Here is a 19,768-nt window from a genome sequence, read left to right as displayed (position 1 = left end):
TTGTTTACACTTTTATTTTTGGGATGTCCCTTACAATTGTTTAAATTTCAAATTTTGAAAAATAGTAAAGTTTTTATAATTTTTTAAATAACTACATCCATTACTTCTCTCCAATATACCCACTTTATACATATTATATTAATGATCCCACTACTTATACTTTTTTTTTTAAACAACTTTACTTACTTTTTTTATTTTTTCTACTAATTTATCATTTTTCTTAAATTTCGCGTCCAATCCAAATGTAAAAATTTGGGAGCATCGGGGTAGCACATGCAGTAGTTACAGATAGATCGATTTCCAAAAATTTGTTAATCGTGGTATGATATGACATATAGTTTTGAAGCCCAATATAAGCTCTAGCAGCCCAGTGTATAAACCCTCCTCAACTCTGACCCTTAAACCCTACTGCCCCCCAAGGAGAAACCCTAATTTCTATCTCTAATTTCCCCCCTTTTTTTCTCTTGAAAGTATCATATTTAGTTGATTTTATCAATGTCTTTACTTGAAACTATTACAAAGGCATCGGCCAACAAAACACATCTCACTTCTGAATCAAACTACCCAATTGTTCTAAACCCAGACCCAATTTTACTCAATCTAAAACCCCAAAATGAAAATTCATCACTCCTCTCAAAATGCGATTGTGGGTGGGAAATATCTAAGCCTGATTCACAGATTATTGAACTGGGTCAGAAGTTCTTTAAAACCCTGAAAAGAAAGCTCAAAAACCCAGTTGGGTTTAGCAAGAATGAATTTGTAAGGATGTTGAATGTATTTCTTGAATCTTGTGGGGCGAAAATTGGGGCTTCTGTTGGTGGTGATGTTGATCTTGATGAGTTTAATAGTAAATTGATTGTAAAATTTGGATCTTTAATGGGTTTTGATTTGTTAGGATTGGTTTTGGAGGGGTGTGTTGTTTTGGAAGCTTGGGAGGTTTTGCAATGTTTGACTGTTTTCGGGTTTGTTAGCTCGTCGGTTTCGGGGAATTTAGTTGGGAATTTGATTGTGAAAGGGAGGTCTGACTTTGTTTGTTTGATTGTAAAGCATGTTAAGGATATTCAGGTGGGTGATGTTGTTTTGATTTTGAAGTATTTTTTGAATCCGTCGACGGAGGTTTATGGTAGTATGGTTAGTTTGAGGAAGGATTGGGAGAAGCAGGTTTTAGAGGCTATTGAGAAGGCAGATGAAAAGGGGGTTGGAGGGAAAATAAAGAACTTGGCGAAGGAGGTGGCGATATTGTTGATGGTAGCTTATGATGGGTTTTCAGCTGCTGAGTTATGTTTGCATTATTTGGTTGCATGGGAGGATCTTGATGAAGTGATGTTTTTGTCTTGTATTAGTAAGTTGAAAGGTGAGGAGATGATGGGTCTGATTCGGTATTTGGGGAAGTGGTTGAAGAAGTATGAAAGGTTTCCTCATGTGTATCCGTGTCCTAAAGGTGCATCTGTGTTGGGGCTGGAAGCTTGTAATTGGGTTCCTACACTGGCAAATGTTGTGAAATGTTTTGGATTGGTTGTGGATGAACATTTCTCTTCATTGGTTTTGCAGTCAGAGTTTCGTGAAGAGCTGAGGTCTCTTGAGGGAGTTGCTAATTCATTATCTTCAGAAGCAACAATCTGTTCTACAGTGACAAAGTTAGTTGAAACGCTCAAACCAGAACTCAAAGGTATATTTTCATTTTAACTGGATGTTTTATGCATCTTTTCTTTTTGTGAGTGCAATATAAATAAACCCGAGGATGAGTAAGATATGATGTAGGGAATTGTTACCTATGGGAATAGTAGATTAAGTAATATCGACTTGTTAGCCATATGTCTTGTACTTGTGACTTTTTTTTCTGTTTTGAGTTCTATGCAAGAAACATGTGACTTTGTTTCTTATTCTTTTTGAGTTCCATGAAAGAAAATAACAGTTAACAAGCAAAGCTTTGCATGACAATTCTTGTAACATATTATTTGGATTAGTCAAGCCTAGAAGTTGGATATCAAGATTAGACTAGATTATCTTATTCCGCTTTTAATTAATTGAGTACTCACACACCTTGAAAAATACTCTAGCTAGTTATTTTTCCAGAGAGATATAGTAGTGTAACAAAAAGATATAAGATTTTTCATTAGAAAGTCTATCCGTTGGTTCAAAGTTAATTTTATGTGACATATCGTAATGCAGTATGCTTGGTCATCTACATATAGTTACTAATCGGGTGTTTTGGCTACAATATGAGCTACTTACGTGTGCTATAAGCCCATTTAACTTGGACAAGTCCAATGCATGGTTCCATTTTTATAATTCAGAAGCAAAAATGCTTGGTTCTATATTTGAAACCAAGAATGTATATATGCATCTAGCCACATCATTAATTAACTATGAATGAAATGCATGTTGGTGTTCTTTAAATGAAAGTTTGGAGAGAGAAACATAAATTAGTTAAACTTGGAATTCTTTGAAAAATGCGACTAGCATTGGAGTTGAAGTTCTATTTTAGCACAAAAAAACACTTTTTGTGTCAAATTATAGCAGTGGCTATAGCCATTTTATATATAGCAGTGGACTTGGCTGTATATGTGTCTGTTTGGATTCTAACATATGTGGGTTTGGTTTGAACTTATACAAGGATATGTGCGAAAAAGATCCATGCCTAATTTTCTCAAAAAAATCAACCCGAACTTATCTCCTTTAGCTGTTGAAGTAAACCCCCAATTGTAAGGCTTTCTTGTCCTTTTTCCTGTATATCAGTCTTCTCTCCCAATAATATTATTGAACATTGTTTGATTTGATAATATTTTGATCGGGTTCGTTAAAAGTTCATCCGACCTCAGTTCGTTTACAGCTCTAAGTGAACATATTATGTTCAATTTTTGTCCAGATTATTAAGTTGTGCCTGGAGTCCTTTAGAACTTCAAAACTTTATAATTTATCACTAATACTATAGAACTTTTGATTAGTGTAGTTACATGTTCCCTTGTCATTTCTTGTTTGCCTGTTTTGTTTTAGTAGCATACTAGCATCTTTTTAAACAAATGGGATTTGATGCAGCAGTGTGCTTAAATGTTGATTAATAGATTAGAAATATTGTGCGCGTGTGTGTATTAATGTAATTGCTGTTTTGTTGGATCATATAAGAAGTATTGACGCGGGTATACTTGGCATCCTCCTTTTTAGTTTTTTGTTACATTGCAATACAGAGGCGTGAACTGGGTATAATTTACCCATGCCCGTTTTTTTATTCTAATATTAAGATGTGAGGGATTATTGCAATTTGTTGATATCTCTATCTTGTTGGGATAATTACAAAGGTGTAGTTTATTAATTCAGGAGTGAAATTGCTGAATTTTGATTAGTTGAATCCTGGAGTTTGACCCAAATTGTTATAGGCTGCATTGCAGAGTGTTTATTGTTGAACCACCATAGTTATACCTGTCACTTGGTTTCTGCAAAGTCATTTTCAGAAGAATTTACTTCCAGTTTCAGGACATACTTTTAAGTATAAACTTTGAGTCTTGCTAAATGTTGCCAGGAAATGAATTCTAGTTGAAATTATAAGTTCTTTAATTTGACAGAAAAGTCCAACAGATAGTTTATGCTTCTGATGATTATACTACTTTGTTGAATCTGCCAATCTGTTAGTCAATTAAAAATTGGCAAAGTTCAAAAACAAGGACATCACTCTTTTGGAACCATTACGACACCCTGTTTGTTGCATTGTTGCAACTGGTCACTGCCTCACTGGTGAAAGGACAAGACTCAAGAGCTTATGTCTTAGTTGCATTTAGTTATTTTTATCGACTAATATGCATTTTGCTTCCCTTTGGTTTAGTTTTCTTGAACTTAAGGGCCATTTATATAAATTTATACATTTTGCATAACACAATTTTGAGTTCCCTCACAATTTTCACCCCTTCGACGATTTTTAGTTAATTTGACCCTTACTGTTAGTCAAGATGAGTGTATTCCAGTCATTAATTTACTGAAAATTTGATTGTTAGTCAAAATATACTATGTGCTTGTTTGATCCTTTTTTATGTTTGAATCGTGTTGATAAACCTTTTTTACATCATCTCTTCGAATGCATAAAGTATAGATGTAGAATATAGATGAGACTTTGCATAGATGTCATCATGATCACCACCAGCTTAGGAACAAAAAGGAAAGGAAAAAATATTTAGTACATTGACAACAAGGAGAGGTTCCTTGGAGCAACTCCAACACTGTTCTTGTGTGTTTTAAAAATAGTATAAGTTAATAGGATCCTAGTTACTTGAGACATAATAAGGTATGACAATTCCAACAACAATCCTTATTTTGGTTCTTTACTATTATTATAATACTAAATTCAAATTCTATTCATATTTTTTAAAGAAGAGAGAGAAAAAGGAGTGAGAAAAAGAGTGTGAAAAAAGAGGGAAATGGATATTTAATTAATAAAAGTAAGATAGGGAATGGTTAGGCATCCCTTATCTTTAAGGAAGCAAAGAAGGATCTTAACCTTTTAGGAAACTATTAGGATGTTGTTGGAGTTCCAATTTTGATTGAATTCTAATAATTTTAGGCAAGGATCCTTTATAAGTAAGCTGTTAGAGTTGCTCTTAACTAATTAATCAAGTTTTCTGTGATTTCCAAAATGTTGTTTAAGGAGACCCCTAGTTTCTCTTGGTGAAACTCCTTGCATCTTCATTAAGATGATCTTGTTGTCTACATGCTAAATACTTCAATTATGCTGGAATGAGTTAATTTAGTAGAGACTTAGGTTGTGTTCACTTGGTGGGAATGGAATGAGGAAGGAATAGAATGAAAAATTATATACAAACTTTTTGAAGAAAAAAGTATATAAGAGTGAAATTATGAATGAATATAAGTAGTCTAAATTTTCTATGATGAGGATTGTAGGAAAATTGATGCAGAAATGGAATGAGAATTCCTTCCAAAACATGTGGGTTAGAATTCTAGTTCAAATAGTTTGGAATGGAATGGAAGAAAAAATGAAAATTTTAAACATTTTCCTTAACCTCACCCTAATAAGAGTTCAAATTTCATTCCATTCTCCCCTCATTCCATTCCATCAAAGTGAACACAGCCTTAATACGTTTTGAAATACATTCCTCAAGTAAGCACACTGACACTAATAAGAGGCTGACATGAACTTGGAACACATGCGTTCGTTGCAGTAATTATGAGTGTTATCTTAAGCTTAAATTCTCTTCATAAATTGGAAGGTTTTGTCTCCTGCTGTCGTAACTGATGTAGAATAAGTTCCTTATAAGTTGCAAGTGACAAGACTTTTTTTGCAGAAAATGAATATAGGCTGAACTCCTCATGTTTTGCAGGCAAAGACTAGTCACACTTAGAAGAGCTGACAAGAATGATCAAGTATGTCAACAGAAGTTCCAACTTTCAATGGAAGAAAAAGTGTCCTGCAAAAGGTGCTCGTATTCATGTTTTATTTTGTAGAAGTGGTCTCACTGCATTGGGGAGACATTGTATGAGTTGTTGACAGTAACTGCGGAACTGAGGCCTGATATAGTATTTTATATCACATGATAAGATTTTTCCTTCTTTTTTTTTTTCAAGTTGAACGAGCTTAAGCTGATTGTTAATTTTTAATATATATATATATATATATGTGTGAAACATTTTAAGAGTTTTTACTGTTGCATCCTTCTGACATGTCTTCATAGGTCATCTCCTGGTTTCTCTTTACAATGCATTTAGAAATAAAATTTAATGGATCAGTGTGTAAGGCTGCTAACTACTTCAGAAAGGAAATGAAAGTATTGCTCCTAATCACACATTTCTTGCAGTTTTGCAACATCAGCTATCACATTATTACTCACATTGATGGTGAATTAACACTATATGTAAGACATCCATCCATCCATCTTTGCATGAAAATACACCTAAGAGAAAAGACTTGCTTCTTGGTGTTATTTTACGTGATACAGACACAAATTCCTTTAGAGGCCGTTTGGAAATCTGCATTTCATTTCAAATTCCTTTATGGTCCGTTTGGGAAACTGGATTGAAATTCTGGATTTGATCAAATAAGTTGTTTGAGAATTTGGATTTGGATTTAATTTGAAATCCAGGACATTCAAATATTAGTATAAACATGAGAATTTGAAATGACAACTCAAATCTTGTCATTTGAAATCCCTCATTTGAAATAAAATGTAAGTTTCCAAACGCCTTCTTAGACACAAATGATGGAAATTTGCATTGTCATTTCAAATCCTCATGTTTATACTAATATTTGAATATTCTGAATTTCAAATAAAATCCAAATCCAAATTGTAAAATCCAGAATTTAGGTTCCCAAACAGGCCATTAGTTATTTTGTGTGGCTTTCGGATATTGATCGCACACGTTAATTGTTATTGTTTAAATTGTACCTCCAAGCCCTTTCGTCTCTAGTTTGGCCATTTCACACAGGTCCACTCTGTTTCATTGAATGAACAATTTTTTGGATAAACACTTGTTTTGGAATCGAACTTCAGATGCAGCGTACTTTAAATGAGTAATTTTACAAAAGCTTTAACAATTGATAAAAAATAGTTCCCCAAAAGTAAATTTATTGGGTGTAAAGCCTTACATTATAAACATACAAAATTTTAACCTGAAAGTTGACACTCGGAATGGTGAGCTTATGACTCATGTAGAAGCGATCACCCAGCAGCTCTAGCTCTATTCACTTCTGTCGAGTGTTGAGCAAATACTGTGATGCAATAATTTATGAAAAAACTGACAAGCCTGGAATGCAGTTATATTTTAAAGAACTTCACAGTTCTAGCAAGACATATAATGTAATTAAACATGTCAGTTTGACAAATTCTGCCCGTCGATAAAATCTTAACACATGGGAAAACCAAAATTGATATTTGCTCTATAACTCTGGAGTACACCCTCACTACATTTAATTTTTAATTAATTGCTACTATAGTCCAATACACTAACAGTAACAGATAACTATACAACATTTAAAAACATTAATGCAACTTAAATGTAAATGACAGAAAAATCAACAATCCTGGTTAGTCAGAACCCTTCAGTGAGTGCAAACACTCGGCCAGCCAAAGGAGGAAGCAACGCAGACATAGCATCCTTTATAGCCTGATCAAGTCCAATAACTTAAATTGTAATACAACCCCAGTTATGGGAAAAAAAATGACCACATGATTCGAATTATCCCTCCAGGCATGGAAAATAAGTGCCATGCTTAACATTCTGTAAAATAAAATAATATAAAATTTATAAAGGGAACTGTATCCCAGCTGTAGCAATGTTATCACATCATATGATCATACTATATTTAAAAAATTCTGTTATATCCCACCTATCTCAAACCCGTGTCTATCATTTCCTTTATACATATTAATACTATTTTATTAATGATGAGTATGTTAAACTGCGTTGTGCAAGAGAATATTACTATAAAAAAAGCCCAACGGATAGAACACTTACATTTAACTGATAGCGAGCTGAAAAGTGAATTAGAAGAATGGCTTTGTTCTCAAATCTACTGGCATAGTTGATTATCTGGTAGAAGGTTATCAGAAAAAATATAGGTAAGAATAAAGTTGCAGCATGAGGTTTAGATACACAAATAGTGACAAAAAGCAACCTCAGACATATGAACGTGACCATAATCTCTTGCGTGCTCTACAGTCACTAAACTATCGACATAGGTGGCCTGCACAAGAAATAAAAATCAGAGAATTTGTGAGAGAAATACCGAAGATATATCGTAACAAGTGTTTCCCTGTTCTAACCATACAACTGCTAGGCTGCTAATTCTCAGACTTAAGCAAATAAAATAGGAAAGATACTCAACTAGAAGATAATACTATGCAGATTCCTTAGATAAAACATCTTATGAGCATCAGATTGTATAGCGAAAGGACAAAGAGAAAAAGCTGTCAGCTCCGAGTCCTACCTCCATAACGAGAATCTTTGCTTTCAAAGCATCACTATTATTGCTATCCATGATGAAGTCTGACATAGTGTCACCCGTAAAAGCAATTTCAGGAGTTGTAATAGTGTCAGTGATCTGGAAAAATAAAATCCGAAAACTGTTAGAAGCTAAATGCTACAGGCCGAAACAATTCTACTAAATACAAATGAATATAAAAAAATTTATGTATCTCTAGTCTTATTAAATTCTAATGATCATATTGATCAAGCCTAGGTGTTTCCAGAAAAACGAGAGGAGAAAAATAACGTATCCAAAACAATCCCCACAATCATATAGCCCAATACATTTAAATTACTATTAGTACTATTAAATTTATTAAAAGAAAAACAAAGCAACTAAAACTTTAGTGATATATATCCTAAAACAAGTGTCAAGAGGTAATAAGACACCTTTTTTTTTATTTCTAAACTATTTGTCTGTAATATAATATAACAGTATCTTATGATTTCCAAACTACTTATATAATTACATGTAATATAACAGTGGCTGAGTTGGCACACAGAAACAGCGTTGACCCAAATGTGGCCAAGGCTATAATGGCTACTAGAAACTCCAGTACTGTAACTAGATCAATTGGTCAAACATTCAAGTATTAAAGCTCGGTAAAACAAACTGCTACAGTGTGAGTCTGTGATAGTGATTCCTACACTTATAACATTTCCACATATTTTTGGTAACAAAACAGAACTTGCAGAGAAGTTTGCTTAGTTATCACCAACATTGACAGGCAAATCATAATACCAAGACATACCTCCACACCTGAAGACCTCAAATTTTTAATCTCAGTTCCGAGGAGACCACAATATTCCTTCTTAAGTTTCTGTTTTACAGCATAGACTATATAACCCTGCAACATGTCACAGGCAAAGTTATTTCATGCTTTGAATAGACTCAGATGGTCTTATTATATTTCATAATTAGAAGAATATGAATGAAGATGGTAATGAAAGTTGAAAACCTGACTTGGAATGCGATGATAAGTCTTAAATGCTTTGACTTTCATGTCCTTTCTTAAGCAAAACTCTTCCCCTGCAGATGTGCATAGTATAATCTTGAATAAGAGACAGAGAGTACCCTTAACTATGCAGTAATTCAAAAACTCAGATCAACAACATTGATACAATTGATGGAAACATTACCAATATCTAAGCCAATAAGTGTATGTTCGAGGTCTGACTGATCCATTGATCTATGTACCGCAAAGAGCTTTTCCACATCTTCTTTTATAACTTTAGGTACAATAATTGTTGGGGGCTTCATTCTGTAAAGTCCACGAGTTGCAACATACATAGGCAAACCGCCCTATAATATGAAGTATTATGTCACAAGGGGTACTTCTACATCCAGTAGGGACAACAGGAAAAACACTACTAATATTCAGAAACTATCTTTAGAACACTCCTATCATCTCAGATGTTTTCTGGAAAAAAGGTCTCTGTTCTAAAAACGCATCAAACAGTACAATTTGAATTTATAAGATGTTACATTTTGTAATTCTACAGAATTTCATGAAAATCGATAACTTTTGTAAGTTGTTCATTCTAACAATGTACTCAAGAGCATGCCTAGCTGTAAACTAGCTTTAAGCAAACAAAGAACCATATCCTTAACTTGCTACAACTCAACTTACAAATTGTTGTGCAGATGCAGATAGTAAATCCCAAACTGAGTAATCTGTTTCCTCTCAAAACAATTTTTCGAACAGGCACATACAACCCACTTTAAACAAAAAAAACATGATATACATATTAAGCCTTCCTTCTCCTCACAACTTAAGATTGCAACAGGCTTGGTAACTTATGATAACAGCATAATTCTTTTACCAACCGTCAAAGTTCAAACACCAACAAAAACTCCCAATATTCTCAAATATCTAATTTCACTAACCTTGATTATCTAGGGTTCTACTAATCTACCCAACAATCCGAAAAATAGGTTTTCGAGTGACAGGACAGCTTAGAACCATCTATAAATTAAACACAAGCATCACTCTGTCATAAAAATAACATTGTACAAGACGTGTATAGGAACATAAACCCACAACTTAAAACATAAACAAGAAAAAGACATAGTAAAAGAGAAGGGGGGGGGGGTTGAGAAGACATACAATATGATCCATATGGGCATGAGAAATGAAGAGAAAGTCTTGAGAAATAGCACGTTGAGGGCACTTGCCAATGTCAAAAGCTAAACTAAGACTTGGGAAAATCACACATGTCTCATGACCTGCAATTGATAAACCTTCTATTGGGTACCCTTCTATTATCATCTTTTTTTTGTCTATACCTATGTTGTTTTTGTCTGTGTTGTTCTTCTCCATGTTTGATTTCATGATACACCAGACACTGTGTTTGTGTTTGTTAGCAAGGGTGTTCATGGTTGGGGTTGGGTTAGGGTTGGGGGCATTTTCGTAATTTGACATAATTAAATTCTTTCAAAAATTTACAACCCAATCCGCCAAAAATGAATTTGTAACCCAACCCTAATTGTTAATACATGGCACATCACACTCTGCCTGACCCAAGTATTCTTGTTTCCAAACACCAAACCAAACACATAGCCACCTCTGATTCTTCCTAAAGGAATAAGTTGTAAAATCTACAAAACCAGTTAGAACTATGTGTCAGGAGGACAATCAGGTTCAAGGGTTGACCTTCACCAACCAAAAATTAAGGAGGTACAAGGTGGAGAAAGGAGAGTGTCTGGCTTTAAGAAATATACTCCATGAGGATCAGAAGTTAGACATGCCCTTGCAGATAAGAAAAAGAAAGCTAGGGCGGGAAGGGTTGTTATTGATCAGGAATCAGATACTGATGACAGTGATGAAACTCCTATTGTCTTCAAATTGAATGTTAAATCGGTGAAGACTACTGGTATTGTAGAAGAGAAGGAACATGTTGTGGATGAGCAAGCTGTTCCAAAGAAAAAGAGAAGGTCGGTAAAGATGGCTGATAAGATTCAAGCTGAACAAGAAAAGGTTAAGATGTGGACACAACTTCATGCCACTCCTGATAAGTCAAGCTTGTAACCTGACAGTGAGAAGACATCTTTTCCTGATCCTTGAAGGGTTTTAGCACATAAACGCAACGAAAACGTAAATTTAAATCTTAAAAAAAATCTGAAACCCTCACCAGGATCCATGCGAAAAATAATATTTAATTCGTAGTTCAGTATTTTTACCTTAAGAAACTTTACGTTAATGGAAATATGGAGGTCTTTAATAGCGATCCGAGAACGATGAACGTAAATCCCTAGCAGCTGCTGCTCAAGTGTGAATCACTACACCGGTATCCACCAAGAGTACAATGTGATAGAGGAGGAAGAGGTTGAGAGAATTAGTTGCCTCCCTCTTGTTCTACTTTAGAATTAGGGTTAATTATTTGGGTTGAGGCAAACAGGGTTTATAATAGTATATTTATTGGCAAAATTTGCAGCTGAAAATTTTCCATAAAATATTATTATTATTAACCCTTTAATTGATTATTCTTATTAACCAATTAACTAATAATTAAAACACCTTTTAATCATTAATCCCTTTTCTAAACACTTTAGAAAAATAATTCTCCCACTTGATTTAATTTCCAAAATTAAATTCTTAATTAATAATATTAAGAATTAATTAAATCTCATTTAATCAATTATTAAATCTGCTAATTAATTATTTTTTTCACAAATAAATAATTACCAGCCATTATTAATTAATTCCTCCATCATTAAATCATTCTCTTTTATGGTGTGACCCTGTAGGTTCAATATTAAGCCGGTAGTAGAAATAAATAATAATAAAACTATTTTATCATTATTTATATAAATTCTCTAATTCATTAAATATGATTAATTAATAAATTAATCATATTTATTCTACATCGTGAGGGATACATCTCAGCATATCGCGACTATCCGGATAATACGAATTCACTACTTAGAATGCCAAGAACCTATTCAGTGAGTAGTTACCGTACAATCAATTCCTTCTACCCTGCAATGTCACGATTAAATACAAGGCATGGAACTTGTGTCAAGCCTATCTTATTTAATCATTTGCTTTCCCATTCACTATACTTAGTTCTATTTAATGTAAATTAGAAACTCCTTTCTAATTTTATTCACTCTGGCCAGAGATTCCTGAACTAGCATAAGTGGATCAGCATTGAACATTCTCTTCCTTCACTGGAAGGGGTAGATCCTTTATTGATCATACACTATCTTCGTGTACAAATTCCTATACCCAGTAGAGCCCTTATAATTGTTCCTGGAGACTAAGAACTAAACCAAAGCATAGTTCAGTGTACACAAGATGACTATGATGACCTCAAGTCAAAGGATACTTGTACAACTATCACTATGTAAACAACTGCTGACATGTGAGTGAACTCCATCAGTTGTTCAGCTGTGTGAGTCATGTTCAGTGAAATTATTCTATAATAAGCACCTACATACTAGCTATAGTGTCACGACACAAATGTTTATGAGAATAGACATCCTTCATAATGAAGCAAGCATAATATGTACCGATCTTTGCGGATTACTAATTACCAGTTAGTAATCCTACAACCAGGATGAAAGTGTTTGTCCTAAATCCAATCATGTATGATGAGTTAGGAAGAACTTTCTTGTATTCCTATTTGATTTCATTTAAATTAATAAAAGACTTGTTATATTTTTATGGGCTTTATCTATTTAAAGTGTATTAAATAAGATGTTCCATAGTTTAGAGTAAAGCTTCTAGAATTATAATGAGATTATAATAGTGAGATCTAGAAGATGACAACTCTGGACTTAAACAGTTCCTGATCATAGGATAACTAATCGGATGTTAGTGGATCCGCAAAGATTGGTACATACTATGCTTGCTCCCTTCAGGAGGATGTCTGTTCTCATAGGCATTTGTGTGGTGACACTATAGCTAGTATGTAGGTGCTTATTAGGGAATAAGTTCACTGAACATGACTCGATAAGTTGAACAACTAATGGAGATTACTCACGTGTCAATAGTTATTCACTGAGTGATAGTTGTACAAGTGTCCTTGGACTTGAGATCGTTAAAGGTATCTTATATATAATGAACTGTGCTTTGGTTTAGTCCTTAGTCTCAAGGACATCCATTAGGTCTATTCTGGGCATAGGGATTTGTGTATAGAGATAGTTAACGTCAATAGAGGATCTACCCCTTCCAGTATAGGAAGAGAATATCCTATGTTATTCTTAGTATGTGAGTTCTGGAATCTCTGGCCAGAGTGTATGAAATTAGAAAGGAGTTTCTAATTTGCATTAATATGAACTGTGCATTATGAATAAGAAATAATATGATTAAATTTGATAGGCCTGACACGAGATCCATGCCTTGTATTTATTCGGGATATTATAAGGGTAGAAGGAATTCATTGTACCGTAACTAGTCACTGACAGGTTCTTGATATTCTAAGCAGTGAATTCATATTATCCGGATAGTCGCGATATGTTGAGAAGCATCACTCATGATGTAGAATAAATATAATTAATCAGTTAATTATATTTAGTGAATTTTAGTATTCATGTAAATAATTAATAAAAGTTTATTATTATTTATTTCTACTACCGGCATAATATTGAACCTACAGGGTCACACCATAAAAGAATATTTTCTTTGATGAAATAATGAGAGAGAGAATTATTTTCTAAATAGTTAAGAAAAAGAAATAATGATTAAAATAGTTTTAATTATTATTAAAGCATTTTATGAAGATAAAATGTGGGGGTTAATATATATAAAGATATATTATAAAACCCTAGGAGAGCCCTATAAATAGAATGAGATGGCTCATTCTATTCACATAATTTTGGTTTTGTGAAAACCCTAGCCTCCATCTTCTTCCTCTCTCTCTCCCAAAAAACTCCATTTTATAAAAGCTCGGTTTTGTAAAAGGTTCATCGAAGAGGATCGTTCTTGGTGGATACCGGTAGAGTGCTTCACACACTGAGGAGCAACTGCTAGCACTCCAATTTTATAAAGCTTCGATTCACGAGGTATGATTTCGATTCCTCAGTTTTTCCCTTTTATACGTTTTTCTATATGTGCGGTATATGGTTTTTATGGAATAAATGTTATTTCACGCTTCCGCTCATCCGTAAATTCCATCATTGGCATCAGAGCTAGGTTCTGCATATAGAGATTCATATAAAAAATTTCAGATTTTTTTATGCATGTATGGATTTATTATGATTTTTGCAAGTTTATTTGGATTTAATTATGAATTAATTCGAAATAATTTTTGCATGAGATTTTGACTACTGATCTGGGTTCTACAAGTGTTGTAGATCATCTAGATATTTTTTTCATTATTTTGTAATGTGTAGATTATTTGTTATGAATTTTTTAAAATTGTTTTAATTAAAATTCATGAAATAATTATGTATGTGAAAAGTTATGATTAAAATTTGCACAAGGAACCATGGCTGATTTGATAATTTTCTGCTACTGCCTGATTTAAAAAATCATATTATTTTGATTTTTATTAATTTATTAATTAAATGTTAATTAATTTATTAATAATAAATTAATAAAGAATTATTAATAAGGGAGTAAAGGGAAAAGGGGGTTACTTCTTTTTTTTGTAACAACAGTAAGTTAGCAAAACGGCAGGAACAGGGGCTGACAATCGCGAAAAGAAAAAAAAACAAGTGCAAAGGTCGGCTGCTGCAGGCGCGTGCGGTGCACGCGGGGTGGGGGGTGTGTTGCGCATTCCGTGAATGCGTTACACACTGTTGCGCATTTACGGAATGTGTTATACACGTAAATGGCTCAACAGTGTTGTAACGCATTACGTAAATGCGTTATAGACCATCTATCTTTTTAAAATTTGATTTTGGGAGTTTCGTAACTCCGTTTTGGGCGTGCAATATATCGTTGGATTCGTTTTTCCGAGACGGATCTAATGGAGTGGTTAAATATTTTTTATATAAAAGTTTTGAACTGTTTATATTCCCGAAAGTGTTTTAAAGCATGTTTTAATTGTTTTAATTGCTTTTAAATGCTATAATAAATCCATACATCATTATGTCAATGTGTGACATGATATTACTTGCATGCTTACTTGTTTATTTATTTTTATATATGAGATATATGTCTGTGTTTACCATGCGATGATAGATTTAGGTGAACTTAAATCAATATAAGGCGTGCTCTAGAAAATCTAGAATAGGAATCGTTTCTTGCCTTGACAATAATATTATGAATACAATCATGAGATTCTTGTCTTTATGAAACACGTAATTAAATATGAATTTTCAATTTTGAGAGAAAGGATGATTCTGTCAACAACAGATTTCTATCTGTAAGAAAGGGTTATTAAGTGACGCCTCTTGACAATGCTCCACCCGATCTGGGAATCATCTGATTATCGATTATTGATTTGAAATATTTAATTTAAAAGGAAGAATCTCTTTATAATATGATTATGATTCTAACGTAATATAATCCCTCTAAAATTAAATAATATCAAGTAGTAATTGGCCAGTGACACAACGGGCTTGTGTCGGTCATAGCCTTCCAACATGATAGAAAGTGGTTCTTATTTTTAAATCATTGTCATTTCGTGCTACAGCCGAGGGCTTTGATTTCAAAATAAGAAATACTTGTCTATTACATAGAGATGTGTACATTGAATTAGAATCTAAAGGTCGTTACGTGCTACCGCCGTGGGCCGTTGGAGACTGATTCAATTGTACGAAATGTTGGGTTAGACTTGACTTAGAATATTGAGTTTGTCGTGCTACAGCCGTGACTCAATTATTCAAGAGGCTAAAATTATATTAGGGAATAACATAAGATGTAATTGATAAGAGTTGTCTGCCTATTGAACATCACATGACGTTTCGTGCTACAGCCGAGGTTGTGTAATGGAATGTAGGATCCCTATTCCCACTAGCATTATGAATGCCTAATTTTCACTTAGGGGTTGTATAAATTAGAGAAACTAGTGGGAGCCACTTATGAATAAAGACCCGATTCATATAGTGTTTTGGAATAAAATTGAATATTTGTTAAGTGTTGTTATGTGTTTATCATTTACAGATTTACTATATTCATTATATCTTCTGCACTATCACTCCAGAGTATACTAGATGCTCACAAGTTGACTGGTCCTAATTTTGCTGGCTGGCTTCGAAACTTGAGAATTGTTCTCAGGGTGGAGAAGCTAGAATATGTGCTTGACTCACCTAAGCCTACTGAACCTGCTAACGATGCACATAATGATGAACATGTTGTGTATCGTAAGTGGATAGATGATGCAAATGTTGCTCAATACATCATGCTAGCTTCCATGAACATTGAGCTACAGAAGTAGCATGAGCATATGGATGCTCACACTATCCTTATGCATCTACAAGAGTTATATGATGTGGCAGGGCGGACAGCTCGATATGAGATATCAAAGGAGCTGTTCGGTTGTAGGATGTCTGAGGGATCATCCGTGAATGACCATGTACTTAAGATGATCAATTTGATTGAACGTCTTGGACAACTTGGTTTTGCCATGGATGGGGAGCTGAGCCAAGACTTGGTCTTGCAATCACTTCCGGGTTCGTTTTCGCAGTTTGTTGTGAACTTTCACATGAATAAGCTGGATGTCAGCCTGGCTGAACTCCACAACATGTTGAAGACTGCGGAATCGAATTTTCCCCCTAAGAAGAGCTCTGTTCTTCTAATTGGTGAAGGTTCCAATTCTAAGAAAAGGAAGAAGAACCCTTCCAAGAAGAAGAAAGTAGGTGAGAAAAAGCCTGTTCCACCAAAAGCTGAAGACTCCAAGAGCAAAGCTGTTTGCTTTCACTATAACAAGGTGGGGCACTGGAAGAGGAACTGCAAGGTTTACCTTGCAGAATTGAAGAAGAAGAAGGGTAGTGAGACTACCTTTTCTGCTTCAGGTATGTTCATGATGGAAGTGAATATGTCATTAAATCAAATTTCTACTTGGGTATTAGATACCGCCTGTGGTTCTCATATTTGCAATTCGTTGCAGGGACTAAAGAGAAGTAGGACTCTTGAGGAAGAGGAGGTGATTCTACGGATGGGAAATGGAGCAAGAGTTGCTGCTGAAGCTGTAGGATCATTTCATTTACATATGCCTACGGGCAAGACTATTGTTTTAAATAATTGTTATTTTGTTCCTTCGATTGTGAGGAATATTATTTCAGAGTGATTTCATAACACCTTTTAAACCTCTTTTGGAGTTTTAAACCTTTTAAGCTCATCGGTATGAAATCAAAACAGATTACATAAAAGTTATTCCTAAATCATCATACATGATTGGACTTAAGACACATCTCTTTCAATCTCCCACTTGTACTAAAGCCAATCACTCTGGTATCTAATACCCATCTTGTCTTTATGACGATCAAAGTGACTTTGAGAAAGTGGCTTTGTGAGTGGGTCTGCTACGTTGTTATGTGTGTCAACTCTCTTGACGTCTCCTCTTTCAATACAATACAAGAAATATTACCGCACTCCCAGTAACCTTCTTGTAGACACATGGTTCATCTATGTTTTTGATAAAACCAAACTCTTTGATTGTCTCATCAAAACGGATGTTCCATCTACGAGAAGCTTGCTTTAAACCATATATGGTTCGCAGCAGCTTACACACTAGGTGTTCATTTCCCTTAGAAAGAAAACCCTCTGGCTGTGTCATATACACTTCCTCTTCAAGTTTCCCATTGAGGAAGGCCGTTTTCAAGTCCATTTGCCAGATCTCATAGTCGTAGTAAGCAGCAATCGCAAGCAAAATCCGAATTGATTTTAACAGGGCTACAGGCGAAAAAGTTTCATCAAAGTCAATCCCTTGTCTTGGTCTGAATCCTTTTGCCACGAGTCTGGCCTTATAGGTCTCCACCTGGCCATCTTCTCCAATCTTTCTTTTGTATACCCATTTGAACTCAATAGGCTTCACACCCTTAGGTGCTTCAACCAAAGTCCATACTTGGTTGGTATACATAGATTCCATTTCGGATTTCATGGCACTTTGCCATTTCTCTGAGTCAACACTACTCATTGCCTCATTATATGTCATAGGGTCGTCATCATCAATGATTGATAACTCATTGTCATTCTCAATGACAAGGCCATAATACCTCTCAGGTTGGCGAGACACTCTCCCTGACCTACGAATGGGTTGTTCCACAGAAGGTTGTTCAGTCTGAACAGGTGTTTCCACTTGATTCGTAGTAGTTTGTGCTTCTTGAACTTCATTAAGTTTAATTTTGCTCCCACTGTTTCCTTCAAGGATAAACTGCTTTTCCAAGAAGGTAGCATGTCTGGAGACAAACACCCTATGATCGGTGTAAAAGTAATACCCTAAAGTCTCTTTAGGATATCCCACAAAACTACATTTTACGGATCGAGATTCCAGCTTATTTGGGTCAACTTTCTTGACATAAGTTGGACATCCCCAAATCTTAACGTGTTTAAGACTCAGTTTCCTTTCTTTCCATATCTCATATGGAGTTTTAGGGACAGATTTGGAAGGCATCTTATTCAGTAAATATGCTGAGGTTTCCAATGCATAACCCCACAGGAATACTGGAAGATTCGCATAGCTCATCATGGACTGAACCATGTCTAACAAAGTTCGATTTCTCCTTTCAGATACCCCATTCAACTGTGGAGTATATGGAGGAGTCCACTGGGAGACTATACCATTTTCTTTGAGATAATCTAGAAACTCTCCATTCAAGTATTCACCACCTCGATCTGATCGAAGAGTTATAATACTATGTTTGGTTTGTTTCTCCACTTATGCTTATATTCTTTGAACTTTTCAAAGGCTTCAGACTTGTGTTTCATCAAATACACATATCCGAATCTAGATCGATCATCTATGAAAGTAATGAAGTATGAAAGTCCACCCATGGCTTGCGTAGACATTGGTCCACATACATCTGTGTGTACCAATCCTAGCAAATCTGCAGCCCTCTCTCCATGTCCACTAAATGGAGATTTGGTCATTTTACCCAATAGACAAGACTCGCATGTAGGATATGATTCAAAATCAAAGGGGTCAAGTAACCCTTCCTTATGTCCGCAGTCTATTTTCACTAATATGACCAAGTCTGCAGTGATTCATAACACCTTTTAAACTTCTTTTGGAGTTTTAAACCTTTTAAGCTCATCGGTATGAAATCAAAACAGATTACATAAAAGTTATTCCTAAATCATCATACATGATTGGACTTAGGACATATCTCTTTCAATCTCCCACTTGTACTAAAGCCAATCACTCTGGTATCTAATACCCATCTTGTCTTTATGACGATCAAAGTGACTTTGAGAAAGTGGCTTTGTGAGTGGGTCTGCTACGTTGTTATGTGTGTCAACTCTCTTGACGTCTCCTCTTTCAATACAATACAAGAAATATTACCGCACTCCCACTAACCTTCTTGTAGACACATGGTTCATCTATGTTTTTGATAAAACCAAACTCTTTGATTGTCTCATCAAAACGGATGTTCCATCTACGAGAAGCTTGCTTTAAACCATATATGGTTTGCAGCAGCTTACACACTAGGTGTTCATTTACCTTAGAAAGAAAACCCTCTGGCTGTGTCATATACACTTCCTCTTCAAGTTTCCCATTAAGGAAGGCCGTTTTCAAGTCCATTTGCCAGATCTCATAGTCGTAGTAAGCAGCAATCGCAAGCAAAATCCGAATTGATTTTAACAGGGCTACAGGCGAAAAAGTTTCATCAAAGTCAATCCCTTGTCTTTGTCTGAATCCTTTTGCCACGAGCCTGGCCTTATAGGTCTCCACCTGCCCATCTACTCCA

The 19,768-nt window shown here is 34.8% G+C and overlaps 2 protein-coding genes across 4 annotated transcripts; one reads left to right on the top strand and one right to left on the bottom strand.

The window, feature by feature from the left end:
* The first annotated feature begins 354 nt into the window (after nucleotides 1-354).
* Nucleotides 355-5,648, top strand: LOC141692931 (uncharacterized). Of its 2 annotated transcripts, XM_074497891.1 has the most exons (3): nucleotides 355-1,669; nucleotides 2,618-2,705; nucleotides 5,328-5,648. In XM_074497891.1, the coding sequence occupies exons 1-3, from the start codon at nucleotides 496-498 to the stop codon at nucleotides 5,449-5,451; spliced, it is 1,386 nt and encodes a 461-aa protein (XP_074353992.1). In that variant the 5' UTR covers nucleotides 355-495; the 3' UTR covers nucleotides 5,452-5,648. The 2 variants fall into 2 exon arrangements, with proteins under 2 accessions (XP_074353992.1, XP_074353993.1); XM_074497892.1 differs by lacking the exon at nucleotides 2,618-2,705 and having other exon boundaries at nucleotides 358-1,669; nucleotides 5,328-5,556.
* Nucleotides 5,649-6,739: 1,091 nt separating this feature from the next.
* LOC141689090 (tRNase Z TRZ1) lies at nucleotides 6,740-10,352 on the bottom strand. 2 transcript variants are annotated; one of them, XM_074493268.1, is made up of 8 exons: nucleotides 10,077-10,344; nucleotides 9,109-9,271; nucleotides 8,928-8,998; nucleotides 8,721-8,816; nucleotides 7,931-8,044; nucleotides 7,619-7,687; nucleotides 7,459-7,533; nucleotides 6,740-7,107 (listed from the first exon to the last, which is right to left on the bottom strand). In XM_074493268.1, exons 1-8 carry the CDS (start codon nucleotides 10,299-10,301, stop codon nucleotides 7,033-7,035), a joined length of 888 nt encoding a protein of 295 aa, XP_074349369.1. In that variant the 5' UTR covers nucleotides 10,302-10,344; the 3' UTR covers nucleotides 6,740-7,032. The 2 variants fall into 2 exon arrangements, with proteins under 2 accessions (XP_074349369.1, XP_074349370.1); XM_074493269.1 differs by having other exon boundaries at nucleotides 7,082-7,221; nucleotides 10,077-10,352.
* Between the last annotated feature and the right edge of the window lie 9,416 nt (nucleotides 10,353-19,768).

This window comes from Apium graveolens, chromosome 10 (genome assembly GCF_009905375.1).
Source record: "Apium graveolens cultivar Ventura chromosome 10, ASM990537v1, whole genome shotgun sequence".
NCBI lineage: Eukaryota > Viridiplantae > Streptophyta > Magnoliopsida > Apiales > Apiaceae > Apium > Apium graveolens.
The sequence above is the reverse complement of the archived record's forward strand: the minus strand, read 5'-3'. Positions and strand labels throughout refer to the sequence as shown.